The 19,547-nt window shown below is 45.0% G+C and overlaps 1 protein-coding gene across 2 annotated transcripts in view; it reads right to left on the bottom strand.

The window, feature by feature from the left end:
* Window positions 1–19,547, bottom strand: part of KIF26B (kinesin family member 26B) — a 490,864-nt gene that overhangs the window by 299,339 nt on the left and 171,978 nt on the right. For both annotated transcript variants that reach the window (XM_057557354.1, XM_057557348.1), the window contains exon 3: window positions 7,378–7,914. In XM_057557354.1, the coding sequence (XP_057413337.1) occupies window positions 7,378–7,914 (537 nt within the window). The remainder of the gene's footprint in view (window positions 1–7,377; window positions 7,915–19,547) is intronic.

A 19,547-nucleotide genomic window follows, 5' to 3' on the forward strand; every position in this document is an offset into this window, starting at 1 on the left:
TTGTTATTTTAAGCCACTTAGTTTGTGGTAATTTTATTATGGCAGCCCTAGGAAACTGATATACTATCTTTCTGTCTATCTATCTATCTATCTATCTATCTATCTATCCATCTTCATTGTTCCCTTCCTTACACTTATTACACCACTGCCAGATAAATTGTTCTTTAAAGCTGTGGTTCTTTGCCATGGCAGTTAAAACAAAGCCTGGGTCCCGCCCGAGATATTCTGATTTAATTGGTCTGGAGTATGGCTTAGACGCTGGTATTCTTCTTTAAAGCTTCCAAGCAATTCTAGTGTGCAGCCAAGTTTGAGAATTCCTGCTGTCAAGCAAGGAAATCTTTCCATTCTCCTGCTCTGAAATCTCCAGTGGCTGTCTTCTGCCTACCAAATTAAAAAACGAGAGCAACTAACACTTACCTTCTGCTCTGCAATGTTCAAGGTGCTTTCAAATTCATGTGAACCCTCGAAACACCAGATGACATAAGAAGGAATACTGGGGCAGTTCTATGAAACCCCTACAATCTGGTCAGCAGACCCTACAGAGAAGATGAGCTTCCTTCTACAGATATTCCAGTCAAGTCTCTCCACAATGCTCCCACCCCTGGCTTCCAATGTTTTCTGCAGTTTCAACATATGAGATACTTACATAACGGTAATTACTAGCTACCCGATGGAGAGTGCCTGTGATATGCTTGTTATTATGATGCTATAACAATAGGGAAATCTGAGACAATTGAAAACCATCTGCGCAGTATGAGTAACCTCTCATTCTGTGGAGGCACCCAAATGAAATAATCTGACTTGCTAATGTACTGTCTGATCCACCGGGTAACGTAGTTTGTTGTGTGCGATGAAGAGGCCACGTTCTTGGCCATCCTGCAGGTTTCCACAGCAGCTCCTTGGTCTGCATACCTCATTAGCTTCTCCTACCAAGCTTTTCAGCTACCAGATGCTTATTAGTCTCCTATTCCTGTTCCTGAAGCAAATTACTGAAAGTTTTGCGTCGTAAAACAGCACACATCTATTCTCTATTCTGTAAAGTTCAGGAGGTCAGACATCTAAAATGCGCTTGCAGGGCTGCTTCTTTCTGGAGGCTCTAGGGGAGGATCTGATTCTTGATTTTTCCAGTTTTTTAGAGGCTGCCTTCACTCTTTGGCTTACAGCCCCTTCCTCCCCCTTCAAAGGCAGCAAGGTTATATCTTCTCTCTTCTGACCTCTGCTTCTGTCCTTACATCTGCTCTTTCTGACTCTGATCCTCCTGTCTCCCTTTTTTGAGGACCCTTGTGATTACATTGGACCCACACAGATAATCCAGGATGATCTCCTCATCTGAAGATCCTTAACTTTATCATATCTGCAAAACCTCTTTTACTTTGTAAGGTAGCATATCCATAGGTTCCAGGGATCAGGACATGAACATCTTTGAGAGGCCCTTATTCAGCCTACCACCCAAGTAAATGACCAGATAAAAAACATTTTTGTAATTTCCTGATGAAGTTTGGGTGTTCCCTTCAGCCCATGGCCCTGCCCGTATTTATAAGAGGTTATGACTTTTTTGGAATTTCACCCTGAGCACCATATTCTTGAGAAATGCTCTGTCCATGACTGAGTATACAAACTGATTCCTTTTCTTGTGTTCAGCATTTGTCAGAATTTATAAAGATGATAAATAACACTCATTTGGCCATCTATAAACAGGAAAAAACAAAAACCCATGATGTTAAAAGATTGTGACATCTTATGCTATTGGCCTGGCTGGACAGAGCAGCAGCAAATGGGCAGCAAATTGGCACTCGGGCTGGCCCAAGAAGGGCACTTTGCATATTTCAGGAACAGGCAGCTGAGCTCTGGAGGGCTGCAAAGAACGTGAATGGGAATCCTCCACTCCTGACACACTGCAAACACCTGCCCTGCTCCTTCGTGAAAAGTGGCTCAGTGAGGAAGGAGCACATGTGCACCTCACCCCGCAGGCATCAGCTGTACTACCCACGTGCTTCCAGGTTCCACAGATCCATCACAGTCAAAGCCTCTGAGTACTGGAGCACTAGTGAGCGAAAGTCCACCTTCCTCTTCCAAGGGTACCTGGAAGTCCTCCATAAAAGGGTCAGCACCAAGTCCTCCCATGGCTTCTGACCTCTGAAGAGCAAGGCTTAGGTACCGCTCGGTTCAGCAAACCTGGAGCTGTTTCCAGGTTGGTGCTACTATTGCCTGCCTCTTGCCCGCATCTTCAAATATTCAATACAAACTCTAATAATGCCTTTGCTCGCTAGGCACAATTAATTCCTAAAGATATAATTAAGACAATCCCTCACTGACTTCAAACAGAGTTCAGCCTGGAATTATCTCTAACATTGATTCCAGTGGTTGTTGTCTGAGAAAGCAGGATAATTTTTATCAAACTCATTTTCCCTCAAATCAAGAAATGCGCATTGAATACTTCATCACATTAAGGCTTCATTACGGATTTATTACTTATGTATTAATCTAACATCTTCTCGAATTTTCTTGACAAGTTCAATTTATCAAAGTCCTATAAAATAAAGTTCTTCTACCCTTTCAAATGCCCCTGTATTGAGGGGGACATCAAAAAGCTACCTGGACTACTTTCATTGCCTCCAAGGATTTATTGACTATCATTAAGATACTTCAGGTTAAAGATTAGCTTGGAGCCAATTAACTGGTGGTTTCCACCAAAAACCTTGAGGTCTGGATAGGTCTTATAGCCTGGAATTTTTTCCTAAATCTAGGGCCAGTCAGGAGAAACAGCTTTAGTGTTTCCTTGAGATTGGAGCTTTCCCTAATGAGCAGCCATTTTTTTATATGTCAGTTGCTGTCAGAAACAGGAGAATAAAATGAATCTATGTTCTCAATGAGCAAAAGACATCAAACATAATCAGGAAGCTCAACCCAAAAGACACCTCCAATCTCTCAACCTTGGGTTTCTCCTCTGGCAATGAGAGAGCTGAAAGAGAGCTGATAGTGGTTTCCCTGCGTTACAGTTTACAAAGTACATTCATACTTTTTTCTTAATTGTTCTCCATGTTTTCTTGCAAGGTAGGGATTTCACTCATAAGGAAATAGACTAAAATGTTAAGCTACTAAAATGAGGTTCAACAGTTGGTGGAACCATGGACTTGAATTAGGCAGGACCATCTCCAAATCTCCCACCATGATGCAAAAGGCAATTACCATCCTATAGTAATCACCAGCGTTCTGTGATTATGAGCATTATGTAAAGTCTTTCCTGCACGTACTTACTGTAATAAATGTAAATCAGGCAAAAGCAGTTGTCATTCAAAAGAGGTAATTAATCTGTTGTGAACTACAAGGAAATAATCCAGACATGTCTTTTCAAAGTCAAAACTCATGTGATCAAATGAAAGCTCTAGAGCATTCTCTGCTTTCCATATATATGTATTGATGGTGTTAAATGTCTGCAAGTTAATAAAAGAAAGTCTTTCTTTGAAACAGTCCATCTTAACAACTTCTGTGAAATCAGCTTGCTATGAAAAATTATCTTTGTGGTTTGTTTGCCATTTTTGATATAATCTCAATGTCTCCTAACTTACTATTTTTCTTACCTCTCTGGATAGATTCATATTTATCTGCAATGCTTATAGGTTCCCACTCTTTCTGGAAGTATTTGAGAAACGTGAAGGATCTAGCAAAAGAGAATCAAGAAATCTTCCTATTGCAGCCTTTGAAGACTGCTACACAGTGGTGTAGGAAACAGGGGACTTGAGGGATTTGAGGGACCCTTCTGTCACCCATACAGAGGCTTTACCCTGCTCACTCTCGCAAAGCCTGCCCTCATTTTTGTCATCCTCCCTGCACTTAAGTGGCAGAAGGGCAGCGTCCTCTTCTCCCTTGCTTCTACAGGCTCCAGGTCTGTGGCTGTGGAGAAGCACCAGCGGCAGCAACAAAGTCTAGATGCTTCTCTGCCCAGGGAACAGCTCTGGCACTCAGCCAGAGGGCCATCTGCTCTGTGGGGAGGGATATGGGAGTAAGGGTGAGCAGGAAAAGTGAGGTCAGCTTTCAGAGCAGTCAACCATCTCTGCCGAGCTGGCCAGACTGTGAACTGCAGAATATTTACTGCCGGGAGACGTCCATAACAGGAGCCATTCAGTCTAGCCAGACCCAGAGCCCCCCCTCTAGGGCATCAGGAAGACATAGTCATGACACGGGGACACTGGTTCACAGCCAGGCACCAAATCTCTTGATCCCAGAGAGATTTCCTCTGATCCCTTTAACTACTGCTCAGGGGAAATGCAGGAATTAGCCTGTTCTGAGTTGGAAAGAAGCAATCCAATTTACCCAGGGCAATCTCAAGTTGGTAGCTTACGGGAATCACCTTTGTATCTGGCTTTGGCCACATCAACCCACCTTGCCCCATGGGCTGGACTGGGAGCCCTTCTGCAGGCTCTCAGAGCAGACGGGTCATCTGTCTTGCACTCACCTCCCTGGCTTATAATGCCCCCTCCAGGACTTCCCTGGTGGCGTACTGGTTAAGAATCTGCCTGCCAATGCAGAGGACACGGGTTTGAGCCCTGGCCCAGGAAGATCCCACCTGCCGCAGAGCAACTAAGCCTGTGTGCCACAACTACCGAGCCTGCGCTCTAGAGCCCACGAGCCACAACTACTGAGCGCACGCACCACAACTACCGAAGCCCTTGCGCCTAGAGCCCGTGTTCTGCAACAAGAGAAGCCACCGCAGTGAGAAGCCCGCGCACCACAACGAAGAGTAGCCCCCATTCGCCACAACTAGAGAAAGCCCGCGCGCAGCCACGAAGACCCAACGCAGCCAAAAGTAAAATAAATAAATTTATTTTAAAAAAAAACGCACCCTTCCCCTGCTTCCTACCCTAAGGGCCACAGGACAGGAGCCTGGGTTTCCAGACCATGGCAGAAGCCCCCACCAACGCATAGCATAGTGCCTGGCACTTGGTAGAGCTTAATAAACATTTGTTATTGTACAGGAAATTCTTTTTCATCTGAGGTAGGGGGAAAAAAGGAGGAGCAGAAAGAATTATTACGCAAATTATAAAAATGTACCAATACTCCCTAATCTTCCTTTTAAGCTGCATCTTTAGCTCTCCCCCTTACACAAACTTTCCCCACACTTTGAATATTTTATATGAAAGCACCAGTTCCAAGTTCTTCTGTCTTCACTCATCAGTGCTGTGCAGCAGCTGAATCTTCTAACTAGCACCTGATACACGTTACAAGTGCTCTGGGGCGCTGGAAGGTGAAATGTGAGTTGTCCGTGTAACATGAGTATGTGGCTAGCACAGCCCAGGATGTGTAGAAAATATGACCTGGGTAGAAGGATGTGCACCAGAGCATTTTATTTATAGTAGCAAAAACCTAAGCTCTAATAATTGATGCTTGGTTATATAAATTAGGACATACTCATATAATGGGTAGTATTTATATAATGGAATATTAGGCTACCATTAAAGATCATATTTTAGAAAAATAGATAATGGCATGGGAAAATGCACCTAGTATATTAAGTGAAAAGCAGATCAGAGAATTGAATATAATCACAATTTTAGAAACTGCATGCGTAGAAAATCCTGGGAGGAAGTACACCCAAATGTTAGGTAGTCTATTTCTGGGTGATGTTGATTTTTAAAGGCCTACTTAAACTGTTTCATACTTTTTAAATTTTATTTCACAACAGACATGTATTCTTTTTTTATAATTTTCAGAATTGTCTATTTTTAAACTACAAACCAAAAAAAAAAGCATATTATTCAACAGTGGAAAGAAGCTATTCTGTTCCTGCCCTAGATGGTTATGTTCAAGCATTAGACTATGAAGCCCCACCCAGGGTGCAAGTGGTTCCTCATTATATTTATATCTATAACCCAGAAAATTCTGTCCAAAGGTGAAGTGGCAGCCAGGCGCCCACAAGTCAAAAGAGGAGTCCTCTCCCTCGGTATATACCACGTCTGAAAAGAAACCATATCTGGAAGAGATGTTGACCAGAGATTGCTCTGGAGTAAGCTAAGAAAGTTGGAAGCAGCCGTGGCAGGGAAAGCCGTTCTCCTGGGCAGGGGAGAGCTGGTGTTGGCCTGGCACCGGCTCTGTGGCCACAGGTAATTATTCCATTTCTCTAAGCATCCTGATCCCCATCGGTAGAAGAAAGATCTAACATCTGCCCTGCCGACCTCACGGGCCTACTGGGGGGTTAAACAAAATGATGTGTGGTCTGTATTTTATAAACTACAAAGCATCCAGCAATGAAAAGTTTGGCAGCCCAAGAACGCTAACTTCTTAAGATAATGATCCATGCTCCCCACTTTCTTTCAAGATATCAAGAGGAACAATCTATATTCCCTTCCACACTCTAGAAATTTCACCAGGAATTTTATCAGCCACATTTAACTCAATTTATGTTTCCCAGTACCCTTGCCCCATGAAACAAAAACTATGCTATGTGTTCACTCAACGTGTTCCTTTTTTCTCCTGGGCATATGGACAGATCGGCCTGCCCAGACTCCCCTGAGAGAAGGTGCGACCAGGAGACTGAACTCTTGCCCCTTCCAGGCTGGGTGCCCACATGTCCCTGTGAGATCCTCCACCCTCTCTCTTCCTCCAGTTCCTGGCTGGTTGTACAAGGTCTGGTGGAAGACTCTGAGGCCTCCGGAAAAGGGTGACGTGCTAGATGGAGGAGGCTGAGTTCTGATATCAGAGTGGAAGGTCACCCACCAAACACCCCATACAACAGGGACACAAGCGAGAAACAACTCGAGACCACTTGCTGCCCCAATTACCTACCCCAGCTGATACACTCTACGACCTTGGTCACCTCTCCACCCCAGAGCGACAGTCAACACTTTCTGCTGCTTCCCACATGAGTGACTCAAGGGACGCAGAGAACACATATGGTAAAGCCAACCCTCTTCCAACAGAAAACTCACACGAGCAAAATTAAGACAAACATTTTAGATTCCTTGGCAGATTTAAGACCTGCTCTCTTATTTCTATAGGGAAACTTGAGAGTACATGCTAATTTAAATAACTGAGAAGAGAAAATAAGAAAAGGGGAACACGTGGTTGGTTACCTAATCCCACAGTATTTAAGGTGGGTTGCAAATAGAAAAGGGTTAAGGTCTATCAAGATGGGAGAGATTAGGAAGGGAGTCCACCTCTCTTTAAGAGGGTAGAGACAATGGAAACAGAGCGCTATCTTGGATCACTGGTTCCTCATATATTTTATCTCTATTTAGCATTGTTCAGCAGGGCTACATGGAAACATTAGGCTCTGAGTTGGGGTGTTCCCAGGAGGACAAAGTAGAGACAGGAAGTGTTGCCCACTTCTCTGCTTTAACTGTAGCCAGCCCTGCCCTTTCTTGCTCGGAGGTTACTTACCTGGTAGGGGTAGAGGGTGACCCCGTTGGTTCTCGACAGGGACCAGGTGCCGTCCAGGTACTGGTGAGCCTGGATGGCCACTGAGTTGAGGATGTTCCCATTGCTGGGGCTGGTGGCCATCTGGAGGCTGACCTTGGCCTGGTGGGTTGGAGACCCACTCTTCTTCTCCGCCCCATTGCTGACCCCGAGGCTGTTGGGTTTGCTGCTATGCTTATTGGTGATGAAGGCTGTGTAGTTGGAGGAGGCATAGGAGGTGGGCACAAAGGCCCAATCCCTGGGCTGCTGGAGCCCCCCCACATGCCGGGACCCCACCGGAGTGGGAATGTTGGAGAGGGCTGGAGGCGAGCCGGGTGAGCCATCGAAGTGCTCACTGCCAGCCGCCTGTTCCAGGGTCAGCACCATCTGAATGGCCTCCTGCTTCAGCTGGTTCAGGTGCGTGGCGCAAATGTCACAGCGGTTGTCCCTGTCATTCCATGCCTTCCGGATGGTATTGGGGACCTGGAGCTTGTCGTGAATCACAGCCGAGAAAGCAGGGTCCTGGAGGACACACAAACAAAAAAATAAGGAGAGCCTATCAATCAAGGCTGGTAAGCGCAATTTGGATGCCTGGTTTGTGAGTTAAGCCCTAGATGTATCCAAAGAGTTTGACTGTTTGATTGACATCCAGCAAAAATGAGCAGCCAGATTGGCAGACGAGCCTTTAGTTGACAAACACATTTGACAAATGTAAGATTTTTATAGTGGAGACTTTAAGGAATTAAAAAAAAAAAAAAAAGCTTTCTAAGCATCCTCCTTACCAGGCCAGTCAAATAAGAACATTCCAGATTCTTCCCCTTGTGTCCACTAAAGAATTATAGCTATACCTGGATGGTCCCATGTGGTCATTAAGTAGATACAAATGGTCGTCCGGGCCTGGCAGGGGTGAGTGCAGTCACTCTGGACCAATGCGTTGTGGGCCCCCGTGAACTACGGAAAGTTGGCAGCAGGTGGAGGTACTACTTGTGACCCAGAACAGAGATTCTATTCTAAGAAAATCCTAGCTTCATTAACACCATGTGCTAAGTGCCACTGGAAGAAAACCAAACTAAACAGATTCTGGACCAGAGATCTAGCCTCTCTAGCAGCCCAGCAAACCCCTACAGATTCACTCTGTTTACCATTGGCCCCATGGCAGGCTGGCCATACCTGTACCCATGTGTCTGATATCCTGATCCATCAAAAGAAAAATGTCTCCTTGATAAACAGTCCAAGATACTTTTCCCCAGAAACTTCATCTAAAACTATTAAAAACTCTTTCGTTCAGAAGCGCATATCTAAAAGAAATCTAAAAGAAAGTGAACTTAATGAGGATGATTTCTTTCATTTACTTTGCTTTAATTTTTATAGGAAAGCAAGACTGCACAGAGAAATAAGCACTAGGTGTGTTAACTGGGTATCAAAATATTTGGTTTCTAGTTCTGGTTCTGCTACCAATTAGCTGTGTGACCTTGGACAACTTACGTAGCCTCACTGAACCTCGCATCTGTCACGCAAGGCCGTGGCCTGTCTTTATTGTAAGGTCCTTCCAACTCCATGACTCTGTGTAGGGAAATGGAGACAGGAGAGGACAGTGTCTGCATATATGGACGGAGCCACTATGCTATTCTGGGGACCTGGTTGAACTTTTGAGATTCCACAATTGCTGCAGGTAATTGATGCAGCTTATCTCAAGGCCTATTTTCCTTAGGACACTGGAAGAAAAACTTCCCTTCTGAAATTTGCTGGAGCTTTTTTTTTTTTTTTTTTTAAAGTTTTTTTTTTTTTTTTTTTTTTTGGAGCTTTTTTGGGGTGGAAACCCCATCAGGGCTGACTGGAGTTTGATGAGCTGTGGGTGGGAAGGGAGATCAGCGGTGAGAGGGTCACCCTTAATTACGATCCATCTTGATTATGGGCTCCAGCATTTTGTTTCCCCTGTTTAAATACCCTGAACAACTCTTCAGCGTGCACTGATTAATTGATTAATAAATCAAGAGGCCTCTTTACACAGCAGCAGCGAGGAGTGGCTCAGGAGGTGGAAACTCAAGACGGTCATAGAAAATGATGGGAAACAATAGGAGGTCAAGGGTGATCAGGTCTGGCTGACGAAGCGATGCAAACCACATGAGACGTGCTTGCGGCGCCCTCCTCAATGAGAGCTGCTTTGTCCAGAGTCCCTGATCAAAACTCAGCATGTGTGGGACCCAAAAGGGCCCCTTAGGGACCATTCTAGAGCAGACCATCACCTCAGTTTCCAGATAAGGAAACTGAGCTCCAAAAGGGTTAAAACCTTGGTCTACAACCAGACTTCTTGACCTCTAGTCTATGATTTTCCCCTTCAAGAGCCAAAGAGCCATATTCATCAATGGACTCATAATTTTGCCCAGACTTAAGGTTTTTGCCACATTCATCTACGAAATGTTCATTTATTCAAAAGGAAATATTTGGGCCCCCATATGTGTCAAGATATAGATTCTTGGGCTTCCCTGGTGGCGCAGCAGTTGAGAATCTGCCTGCCAATGCAGGGGACACGGGTTCGAGCCCTGGTCTGGGAGGATCTCATGTGCCGCGGAGCAACTGGCCCTGCCCGTGAGCCACAATTACTGAGCCTGCACGTCTGGAGCCTGTGCTCCGCAACAAGAGAGGCCGCGATAGTGAGAGGCCCGCCACTGCGATGAAGAGTGGCCCCCGCTTGCCGCAACTAGAGAAAGCCCTCACACAGAAACGAAGACCCAACACAGCCAAAAAAATAAATAAATAGATAAAAAAGTGAAATTCTTAAAAAAAAAAAAAAAGAGCTGAATTGGATCTATGAGCATCTAGTGACAAAATTTAAATTAAAAAAAAAAAAGATTCTTGCTTTTTCACATAATGAGAATTTTCCCTTGTCAATATATGTCATTTGAAAATGTGATTTTTTTTTTAATGACCACATGGCATTTTATCCTGTAGCTGTTTTGTAAGTCACTTTTTTATTCCCAGGTCTACTACATAATTAGAGGCAGCGTGAGAAATCAGAGACTGGCATTCAAAAGCAATCTGCCACCCATGGCTTATGCTTTTAAGGCCCCAAACTATCTGGTCTCAAGAAACCTCAAATTAATTGCTTACTTAGAATATTTTGGTTAACCCAATCACCTGGAGGAAGCATCACAGTAAAAAAGGCAGCAATAAGATCAGTCCCATCCACACATCATAGTTTATTTTAGATCCTTGTAGAATCTAGATGTGACTCTGACATCTGCAGCTGGAGCAGAAAAGATACATCCACTCCACATAAACAGCCTGGTGCTGGGGGCTCCTTTTCTCTCCTCTTCTTGGTTTTCACTGCTCTCCCTTGAAGCAGTTCCTTCCTCACTCAGCCTACTGCTATTTGCTGCTCGACTTGCCACAAGCAATGCATGTTGGCCTCCAATATGCCAGGCCGCACAGCAGGCCAAGAATCTTGGGATGCATGAGATGGGTTCCTGTTCTCTCTGAGTTCACCCTCCAGGGAACCCACTTGGCTCCTGGACTGCCAAATGCCACGCCCCCTTGCTGCCACCTCTAGTCTGGGACCAATCGGCACACACTCAGACCCATGCAGCTCAGCGCTCCCCTCCCGGTTCCCGAGGGGTCTACAAAATCACCTTGAGCACCGGAGCTGAGCCCACCACCAGGAATGGCCCCCCGACAGCCAGCAAGTGGCAGAGCCCAGAGCCCACTGTTGTCTCATCCAGAGGAAGGAGGAGATGAATGCTTTAATGAGTCTTCAATTGCTGACAGATGTCAAAGAGGTGTTCCCTAAATTAAGCCACTCTTGATCTGAAACTTTATGTGAGTTCTTATCATCAAAAGGCTTCAGTAAGTCAAAAGATACACCTTATGGAAACTAAAATCCCTTTTAAGTGCTGGTCTACACACTATAAATATTTCAGTGCAACTCAAAACTTCGAAGAGGAATGGTCAACAGACATAGCTTTCTGTAAGTGCTGGAACAAAGGGAATACTGCTTCAAGGAGAGTAGTAATAAACAGGGAGAAAAGAAGGTTTCAGAATCATGGATGGCTCACACTTACTGAGCTTTCCTGACATGGACACAAGAAGAACTGTGGGAGTGCCCTCTGGTTTAGCTGGCACCAAAAGAAACCTGGACTCAGAGAAGGAATGAGTTAAGTGTGCAGTCTGACATGCTACCTAGTGCATGGGCTTCAAACACATTCATATTGTCTAGTCCCGATTCATCTCATGACTTCAGAAAATAGTCAAATGGGAATAACGGAAATCCATGAACGGCTAAACCTCTATTTTTGGAGTCATAATTTTTATTTCAGCACCTTTGAAAATGGGCTAACAGCACTTAGGCAACATTTTCATCCTAAACTTTCAATGTAAGTGTTCTGTGCCCAAAAGATTCTCATCTTTCAAAAATAATACAAAATTGTTATTATCCCACGTGTACCATGAAGAGGAATTCAAGAAAACACTCAGGAAACTGATAAAGGTTCTTAGGAGGAAGGTTAGGGATAAATGAAATTAATGTGCAGACATCTAAATCTGCCCACTTAGTGACTGCTACAAAAGGACAAAGAAAACTCCAGAAAATGGTTTTCCAATCCCTTTAGTGCCCTTCCACTTCTTCTAGGGGCATTTCAGGAAACAGGTGTCCTGCCATGTCCCCTAGGGCTCTCGTAATCTAATGGCTCTCAAAGATTGACTCACATGTCTTCTGGCAGACTGCTCTAAGAGATCATGACTAAATCTCTCTTCCTCAGGCAAGGGCATCCGAACCCACGGCTTCCATAGCCATGTGTATCCCAGTGACTGGGAATTCTCCATCTCCATCCGTGCCTGGCCCTTCTCCTGAACTCTGAGTCTTACAGCCCCCTAGAAAGCATCATCCGGATAAATACTCTTCAAACTGACAATTCAAAATTAATTTTATTTTCCCCAAACCTATTCTTATTCCAATAGTCACTATCGAAGTAAACAGTATCATTATCCACTCAGGCACCCAGGTTAGAAGTCTAGAACCTTCCTTGTCTCCTCCCTTTTCCTCCAATCCAATCACCAAGTGTGGTTGATGGTCCTTCCTAAAAGCTCTTGAATTGTCCCTCTTCTCCATGCCCACTGCCATGAGAAAGCTTTCAGCGTTTCTCACATCATCATGGTTTCCCTGATTCTAGCCTTGACCTCAAAACCCTCCCTCCACAAAATAAAAAGGATTTAACTAAAATGCAAATCTGATCATGTCGTTATCCTGCTTTCCTGCACCCCTATTCTAAGAGCTATCTTCTTGTCCGTAGTTTTTATTTGTAGAACTATTTGTGTGTTAGACTGTCAGCTCCCTAAGAGGAAATATTCTTTTCATCTTTAATTCCCGCAAGTCTAGAATAGTGTCTACTTCACAGTAAGGGCCCAACAAATATTTGTGAGATAAATAAATGGAAAGAATTCAACCAAAGCTAAAACAGTCAATAATGAAGTTGGTCTTGGTCCATCTGTCATTTATTTTGTCTAAGTGAGCTAGTTGCTTCTTATGAAATTGTCATGAAATAAACTCCTTCAACTCTAGGATTGATATAGTTTTCCAATTGTATTTGTCCTGCCTGGCTAAAGAGCCTAATGTGAGTCAACCATAATCTGGATATCCTCCTTTTATTTGAATCTTCCTTAAACTATTAAAATAGATTCTCTATTCTCTTGCCTCAATACACAATCTATTATTACTCTTTTTCCTAAGTTCCCAAGAAAACAATATTTATATGCAAAGAATTTTAACCATCAGGCCAGCTCATCAGCAGGAAACCAAGAGAAATTTACCTAAAGGAAAACTCCAGATTAATACTACACACCTGGGCTTCCCTGGTGGCGCAGTGGTTGAGAATCTGCCTGACAATGCAGGGGACACGGGTTCAAGCCCTGGTCTGGGAAGATCCCGCATGCCGCGGAGCAGCTGGGCCCGTGAGCCACAATTACTGAGCCTGCGTGTCTGGAACCTGTGCTCCGCAACAAGAGAGGCCGCGATAGTGAGAGGCCCACGCACCGCGATGAAGAGTGGCCCCCACTTGCCACAACTAGAGAAAGCCCTCACACAGAAACGAAGACCCAACACAGCCATAAATAAATAAATAAAAGAAACCTTACTTAAAAAAAAAAAAAAATACTACACACCTGGTCCAGCAGGGTTAGACCCCCCAGCAAGTAGGTAGCACGCTTATTTTCCAAGAGCCAGCAGCCAGCTTTCAACACGCGAGGCATGGCCGCTAATGAGGGTGGAGACTCTGGAACCCGAGCAAGAAAACAAGAACTACCGCCCAGGCAAACCAAGCTGTTTACTAGCGTCCTCACTGTTTTCTGTCCCACTTCATCCTCTGAGGGATGGGTTGTTTGGCAATAAACACTCATGCCACTTGCAAGGACAGGATTTTTTTTCCAGATTATTTTAGCCCAAAGAGTACTTGGAGTGCATTTCCGCAAAGCCTCTGGGTCTGTGAGGAAAGCAACAGCTGGAGTCAGCGTCCAGCATGTGTTGTGCAAATTCCTGTTGATGTTTGCTCCCGGTTTATTATTCTAGAAGCCTCTAGTGACAAGCTTAACAAGATTTAAGCTGTTCTTCAAAGGCAGTTTCTTTCCACTTTGTTCCTAAACTTTCTTCTTCCATAAATGCTATCCCGTGAGGCCCAGAATGATGGCTAGAACTCTGAGAATGCAATGTTTTGTTCCCCACCGCGGGCAGTTTCCCAGAAGATCAAGGGAATTTACCCTCACACGCCTTGTAATCCTTCCACACGAGGGTCTGCATCCCCCGCCCCTTCCCCACCTCCTGCCGCCTTCCCTATCTGTGTCCTTTCTTTCTCAAGAATCTCAGCATTCTTCCCAGCAGTTCTGTCCCCAAAGCCAGGTGTCAATATGAATGATCCTCTGTGTTTAATGGAAACTGCAAAATTGGAAGTTTGCAAAACAATAGGTAGCAAAGCTCAGGTGAATCCAACCCAAGAAAACAAATATTCTCATTCACAGTGAAACATTCAAATATTTGGATTCAAAGGTCTCTCAAAAGAACTGGGTTTGTTTCACCTTGGTAATTTCAGAAGAAGAAAAAACAAATTTCACTTAGCCACTGGCAGAAAGGAGACCTTAAAATCTGAAATTTAAGGATATCCCCAAAATGCCAACCAGTGGGTGTAACTTCTTCCTCAGGAAGATTTGGTTCCTCCGTGCTCATCAGCCCCCGATCTTGCATCTCACTGCCCACACGTGCTTGATGGGACGTGCAAGATCAAGGGGGATGCAAAGGGTTGGGGAACCCAGAGTCTCTCTCGCATGAGACTCTACTCACCCAGCCATCATGCTGAACCTACCCAGCAGGAATTGACAAACATCAGTATCCTTTACTCCTGTTGTTCAGAGTTCCCAGACCCACAAACAAGGCATATGACAACCTGGGAGGGAAGCCGGGGAACAAATTAAGACTGTGTCACAAGCAATGACATCCCAACACTCTTTGCAGAGAAGAGTGACCACTCTCACGGGCTGCCATTCTCGCTGACACATGGAGCAAACTCAAAATCCCTGAGTGCTTCACTCAGTTTCACACAGCAGGGCTCATTCTCCAAAGTTAGTGACAGGGAGAAAGAGGGGCATGAAAGAGGTGACCAGGTGCGTTACAATTAGAGTTTGCTCCCGTGAGGCCTGAGACAGCCCAAACAACCAGCACCGTAGTGACAGCAGCTGGGCCAGGCCCTGGAATCACAGGTGGCCCACAGACCGGCTCCATGAACGTGAAACTTCCTTCTGGCCTTCCAGGCCTCATCCGAACCCCAGGCTTTTCATCATTATTGGACACAAGTACTGATCCTAGCGTGTAAAAAAGAATGAATGTAAAAGATGCTGGATAATGAGCTCAGAGAGAGGCCAAAAAAAAATGTCAAAGGAAGAAACGTTAAATGTCAGACCAAAGTTGTTCTACACGAGAAACCAAATTAACCTGGACCGTAGTGACTGTGTACCACCTAAGCAATCCTGCCCTGGGTTACAAGCAGAGAGATGCGGGCCCATTAGAGACGCATGTGCACTTCAGTTTGAATGATCCTCTTCAGCACGGGAGGCTGCTGGGAGCGCCAGATGCAAGCGGGATGCAATTAATAGGGCTGCTTGCTGCAACGTGTGAAAAAGTGTTGCAGGTGATAAGACTTATCTGCTTCAAAAGAAAAGGGAGGTTTTTCATTGGAACTTAATGTGATTAAGAAATGTTCATGAATTACTCAGAAGAATAGGTGAGGTATTTCTCATAATGACCAGAGAAATGTTTTATGTCTATGCCTCTCATCTCTTCCAACTGGATGGCACAGACAATGTCTCGATTCTTTTGAAAACGTTTGGTAGCGAGCATGGACGGTTTCAGACAGGGCTCCATCACTTAGTAGCTGTGTGACCTATCCAAGCTTCAGTCTCCTTACATGTAAAAATGGGAATTGATAAGAGTCCCTATTTTATTGAGTAACGTAAGGATTATACGTGCAACACGTTTAGCACAGTCCTGGCCCTTGGGAATGCTCAGTAATGGTGGTGGTTATTATCAGTGTTTCACTTCTCAGTATCCAAAGCAGTACCATGTTTATAGCAGTTCGGTACTTCAGATGGTGGTGATGATGACGCAACAATGACCTGGGGCTTACTTATATCCAGGAGGATTTAGCGAGCACTTCTGGAATTCAGAGGTGCGGGGACGGTAAAGAGAACTTGCGATCTTCAGTTAACCACCTCTTACATTCGAGGAAGTCGGGCCTTCTTGAAAGAAACCAAAATAAGGGTGGGTCCCTGGAATTCCTGAGCTGATATCCCTGAGCATGGACTGGATGACCCCCAGGCTTCTCTCTTCAGAGGTGAAATAAGCCAAGAGTCATTCATTTCCATGCACCTGAGACCGTGATGCCTCTCGCTGAAAAGTATCCCTCGTTTCTCCCTCAGGAGTGGGTGATGCACCAAAGCGGGTGCTGACTGTTCAAGCCGAATCACAGAGCCATCAACTGGCCCGCGCCTCCAAGGAGTTGCCAGACTCCACCCAGGAGATGGAGAAAAAGAGGATTTCACATTAGCAAACCTATCTTTCAAACCTGAAAATCTTGCTCTCCAGTGTACCTCTTGGCCCTGGGGAAACAGGATCCATTCATAAATAGTTTAAGAGTTTAGGATGGGAAACTAGACTCATAACACCTACTTAAAATGTTTTCCTTAACTTTAAAGTTCATGTTCAACATGAACACGAAAATAATGTGCTGGACTTTACAAATATGAAGCACTAATCACGACTCTAGTATGACACGCTAAAATCTTACCTTTAAATTATTAAAGTCTATCTAGATTAGATGTATTTTTTATGTGTGGGCTATAATGTACCATCAGGTGGCAAATGGATTTATTTTAGATCTGTAAGTAGTTGTCTTAGTATAAGGTTATTAAGGAATCTGTTAATTATCTAATTATGAAATTGCCTAATGTTTCTTTTTTCTTTAATTGATTATGTATGCATGAAACACTGCAGAAATTTACTTGGCTATGTTCCCTTGGACTTACTACAAAAAGATTAAGTACCTAAAATTTGATGTTGTTGCTGGTGTTTTTAAAAGATGAAATTTTAGCAGATAAACTCTGTTTTATCAACAAATTTAAACACTTCTGCCGGTCCCCCTGTGACCTAACCCTTGCAACCCAGTATTTTCGGCCCCATGTGATTTACTTCAGGCTGTCTGGTCAGACATCTTTCTCCGGGTTCCCCATGTGACCCTGCAGGACAGGCAGGGTGGGTTTCCCTCTGTCCCATAGAAGCACCTGCATTTCCCTGCCTCTGTGCCTTTGCTTACCTTCCTGCACTGATGATAATTCCCACCCTGCCTGTAAACCACAAGAAAATTTGGTGGGGGGGCAGGTCATAGATATGTTCACCGCTGTGGTGATGGTTTCATGGGTATATACATATGACCAAACATATTAAATTGTACACTTCAGATGCGTACCCTTTACTAAATGTCAATCATATACCCATTAAGCTGAAAAGAAATCTTGTTTTTCCATCGTAAGGCCCAACTTGTCCATGAAGTCTGACTCCCAGAAGGCACTTCCATCACACTTCTCTGGTCTGAGTGATTCACGTCACTTAGCAAACACTTCCTTGTTAGTTAGAGTTGTACATGCTCTATCTCCACCATCATGGTAAATTCCTAGGGGGCAGAAACCATACCATAATTTCAACAGTAATGATAACTTCTACGCTTGCCCCCCTGGAGTCTATTTAAGACAGCAGCCAGGGTGATCCTTGTAAGTCTTAAATCTGATCCTGGCGTTCCTCGGCTAAAAATCCTCCCGCAGCCCCACCCAACTTCCGTCAGAGTCAAGGCAAGGTCTTTGCACTGGGCACTGCAGGACCTGGCCTCCTCTCGCTCTCCGACCTCCGGTCCTGCTACTGCATCCTGACTCACTCTGCCCCAGCCACAAGAGCCTGAGCTGGTCCTTGATCACACAGGGAATGTTCACGGTCACCTCAGTGACTCTGTACTTCTTTTTCCTTCTGCATGGAAAACGTGCCCCTACACATATGCACCTGACTGTCTCTTACCACCTTCATGGTGGTCAGATATCACCTTGCAAATGAGGCCTCCCTGACCCCCTAATTACAGCTGCAAGCCACCCCCAGCATTCCCTGACCCCCCTGCTCTGCTTTCTCTCTACGTGATCTATAGTTGGGAAGTCTGTTCACTGTCTCCCCTACAAAATATAAACTGAATGAGAGCAGGGACTTTTGTCTATTTTATTCACTGCTGACTCCCTCATGCCTAGAGCAATGCTTGAAGCAGAGTAGGCACTCAGAAAGTATTTGTTGAATGAGTGAGTGAGTGAGTCTCTTTTCAGTGTAAGGGGTTCCCTTACCCCTTATTATCTATTATCTATATCTATTAGCTTCATGTTTCTTACGGATTATCACCTTTTGCTTTGTGCTAAAGTCTTTGTTTTTTCCTTATTCTTTTTCATGCTAGATTTTAGTGTCCTCAGAGGACTGGGAGCATTTGTTGTGTCTGACGTCCCTCTGGGGCCTTGTTTCTCAAGGTGTCGCCTCCAGACCCCACCCCATCCCCATACCCCTGCCCTTGCACTTGGGAAGTTCAGAACAAGGCACATCCCGGGCCCCCTCCCAGATCCTCTGGATCAGAATCTCTGGGGAGTGGAGCTCTGGGTGCATTTTAACAAGCCTCCCGGGTGATTCAGTGATTCAATATCACAGAGGAGGAGATGGGGAGGGAGAAGAAGGAAGAGGTACCTCTCCCTTTCAAGTATCTAAGCCTAGCTGTGGCCTTTGAAGAGCAGCTGACCATTTCCTGCAGACCTCTCCATGCCAGCCAATGGATTGCAACTCCTCTGAAAACCTCAGGCCTCTCCTTTTTCTAGACAGTAATTCAAGACAATGATAAATGGCTCTTGGGACATAGCCCAAGACAGGTATCAGCAAATGTCTTTTCACCAAATTCTCTCCCTAATCCAGTGGTTTCAACCCCTGGTGATTTTGACCCCTAGGAGACATTTGGAAATACCTGGGGACATTTTTCATTGTCACAGCTGGGAGGGGGCTACTGACATCTTGTAGGTAGAGGCCAAGGATACTGCTAAATGTCTTACACTGCATAGGAAAAAACTCCCATGACAAAGAAGGATCCAGGCCCAAACGTCAGTTGTGCCGAGGTTGAAACCCTGGCCTGAGCCCTCTCCCTGCTTCCTTCTCACACGGTTTCCTAGGAATATCTATGCAGGATCACGAGGGGGGTGTTCTAAATCCAGAAGCTAATCTGGGCTCTCATCTACCTCGTTTTCTCTTAAGTGTGGAGACACTAAACTCTAAAAAGCACAGGCTCTATGCTGACTCTTGGGTGGTGGTGACAAGCGGGCCAGCACAGTGTGTGCGGGTGGGCGAACCCAGGGCGGGCACTGGCCCCAGGCTTTTAAACCCCTCACTCTGCCACCCCCAGCCTCGGGCCTCCCTCGCATCTGGATCGCATGCCCTTGCCCTTCCTGGTGCAACGGGCACTGCTGACAGGACCACTCGCTGTTTCCAAGAGTGTGGTGGGAAACGCTGACGTGAGCCCCAAGGTCCTGACCACATGAAACCGTGAATCCGGTCGGGG

This window comes from Balaenoptera acutorostrata, chromosome 1 (genome assembly GCF_949987535.1).
Source record: "Balaenoptera acutorostrata chromosome 1, mBalAcu1.1, whole genome shotgun sequence".
Taxonomy (NCBI): domain Eukaryota; kingdom Metazoa; phylum Chordata; class Mammalia; order Artiodactyla; family Balaenopteridae; genus Balaenoptera; species Balaenoptera acutorostrata.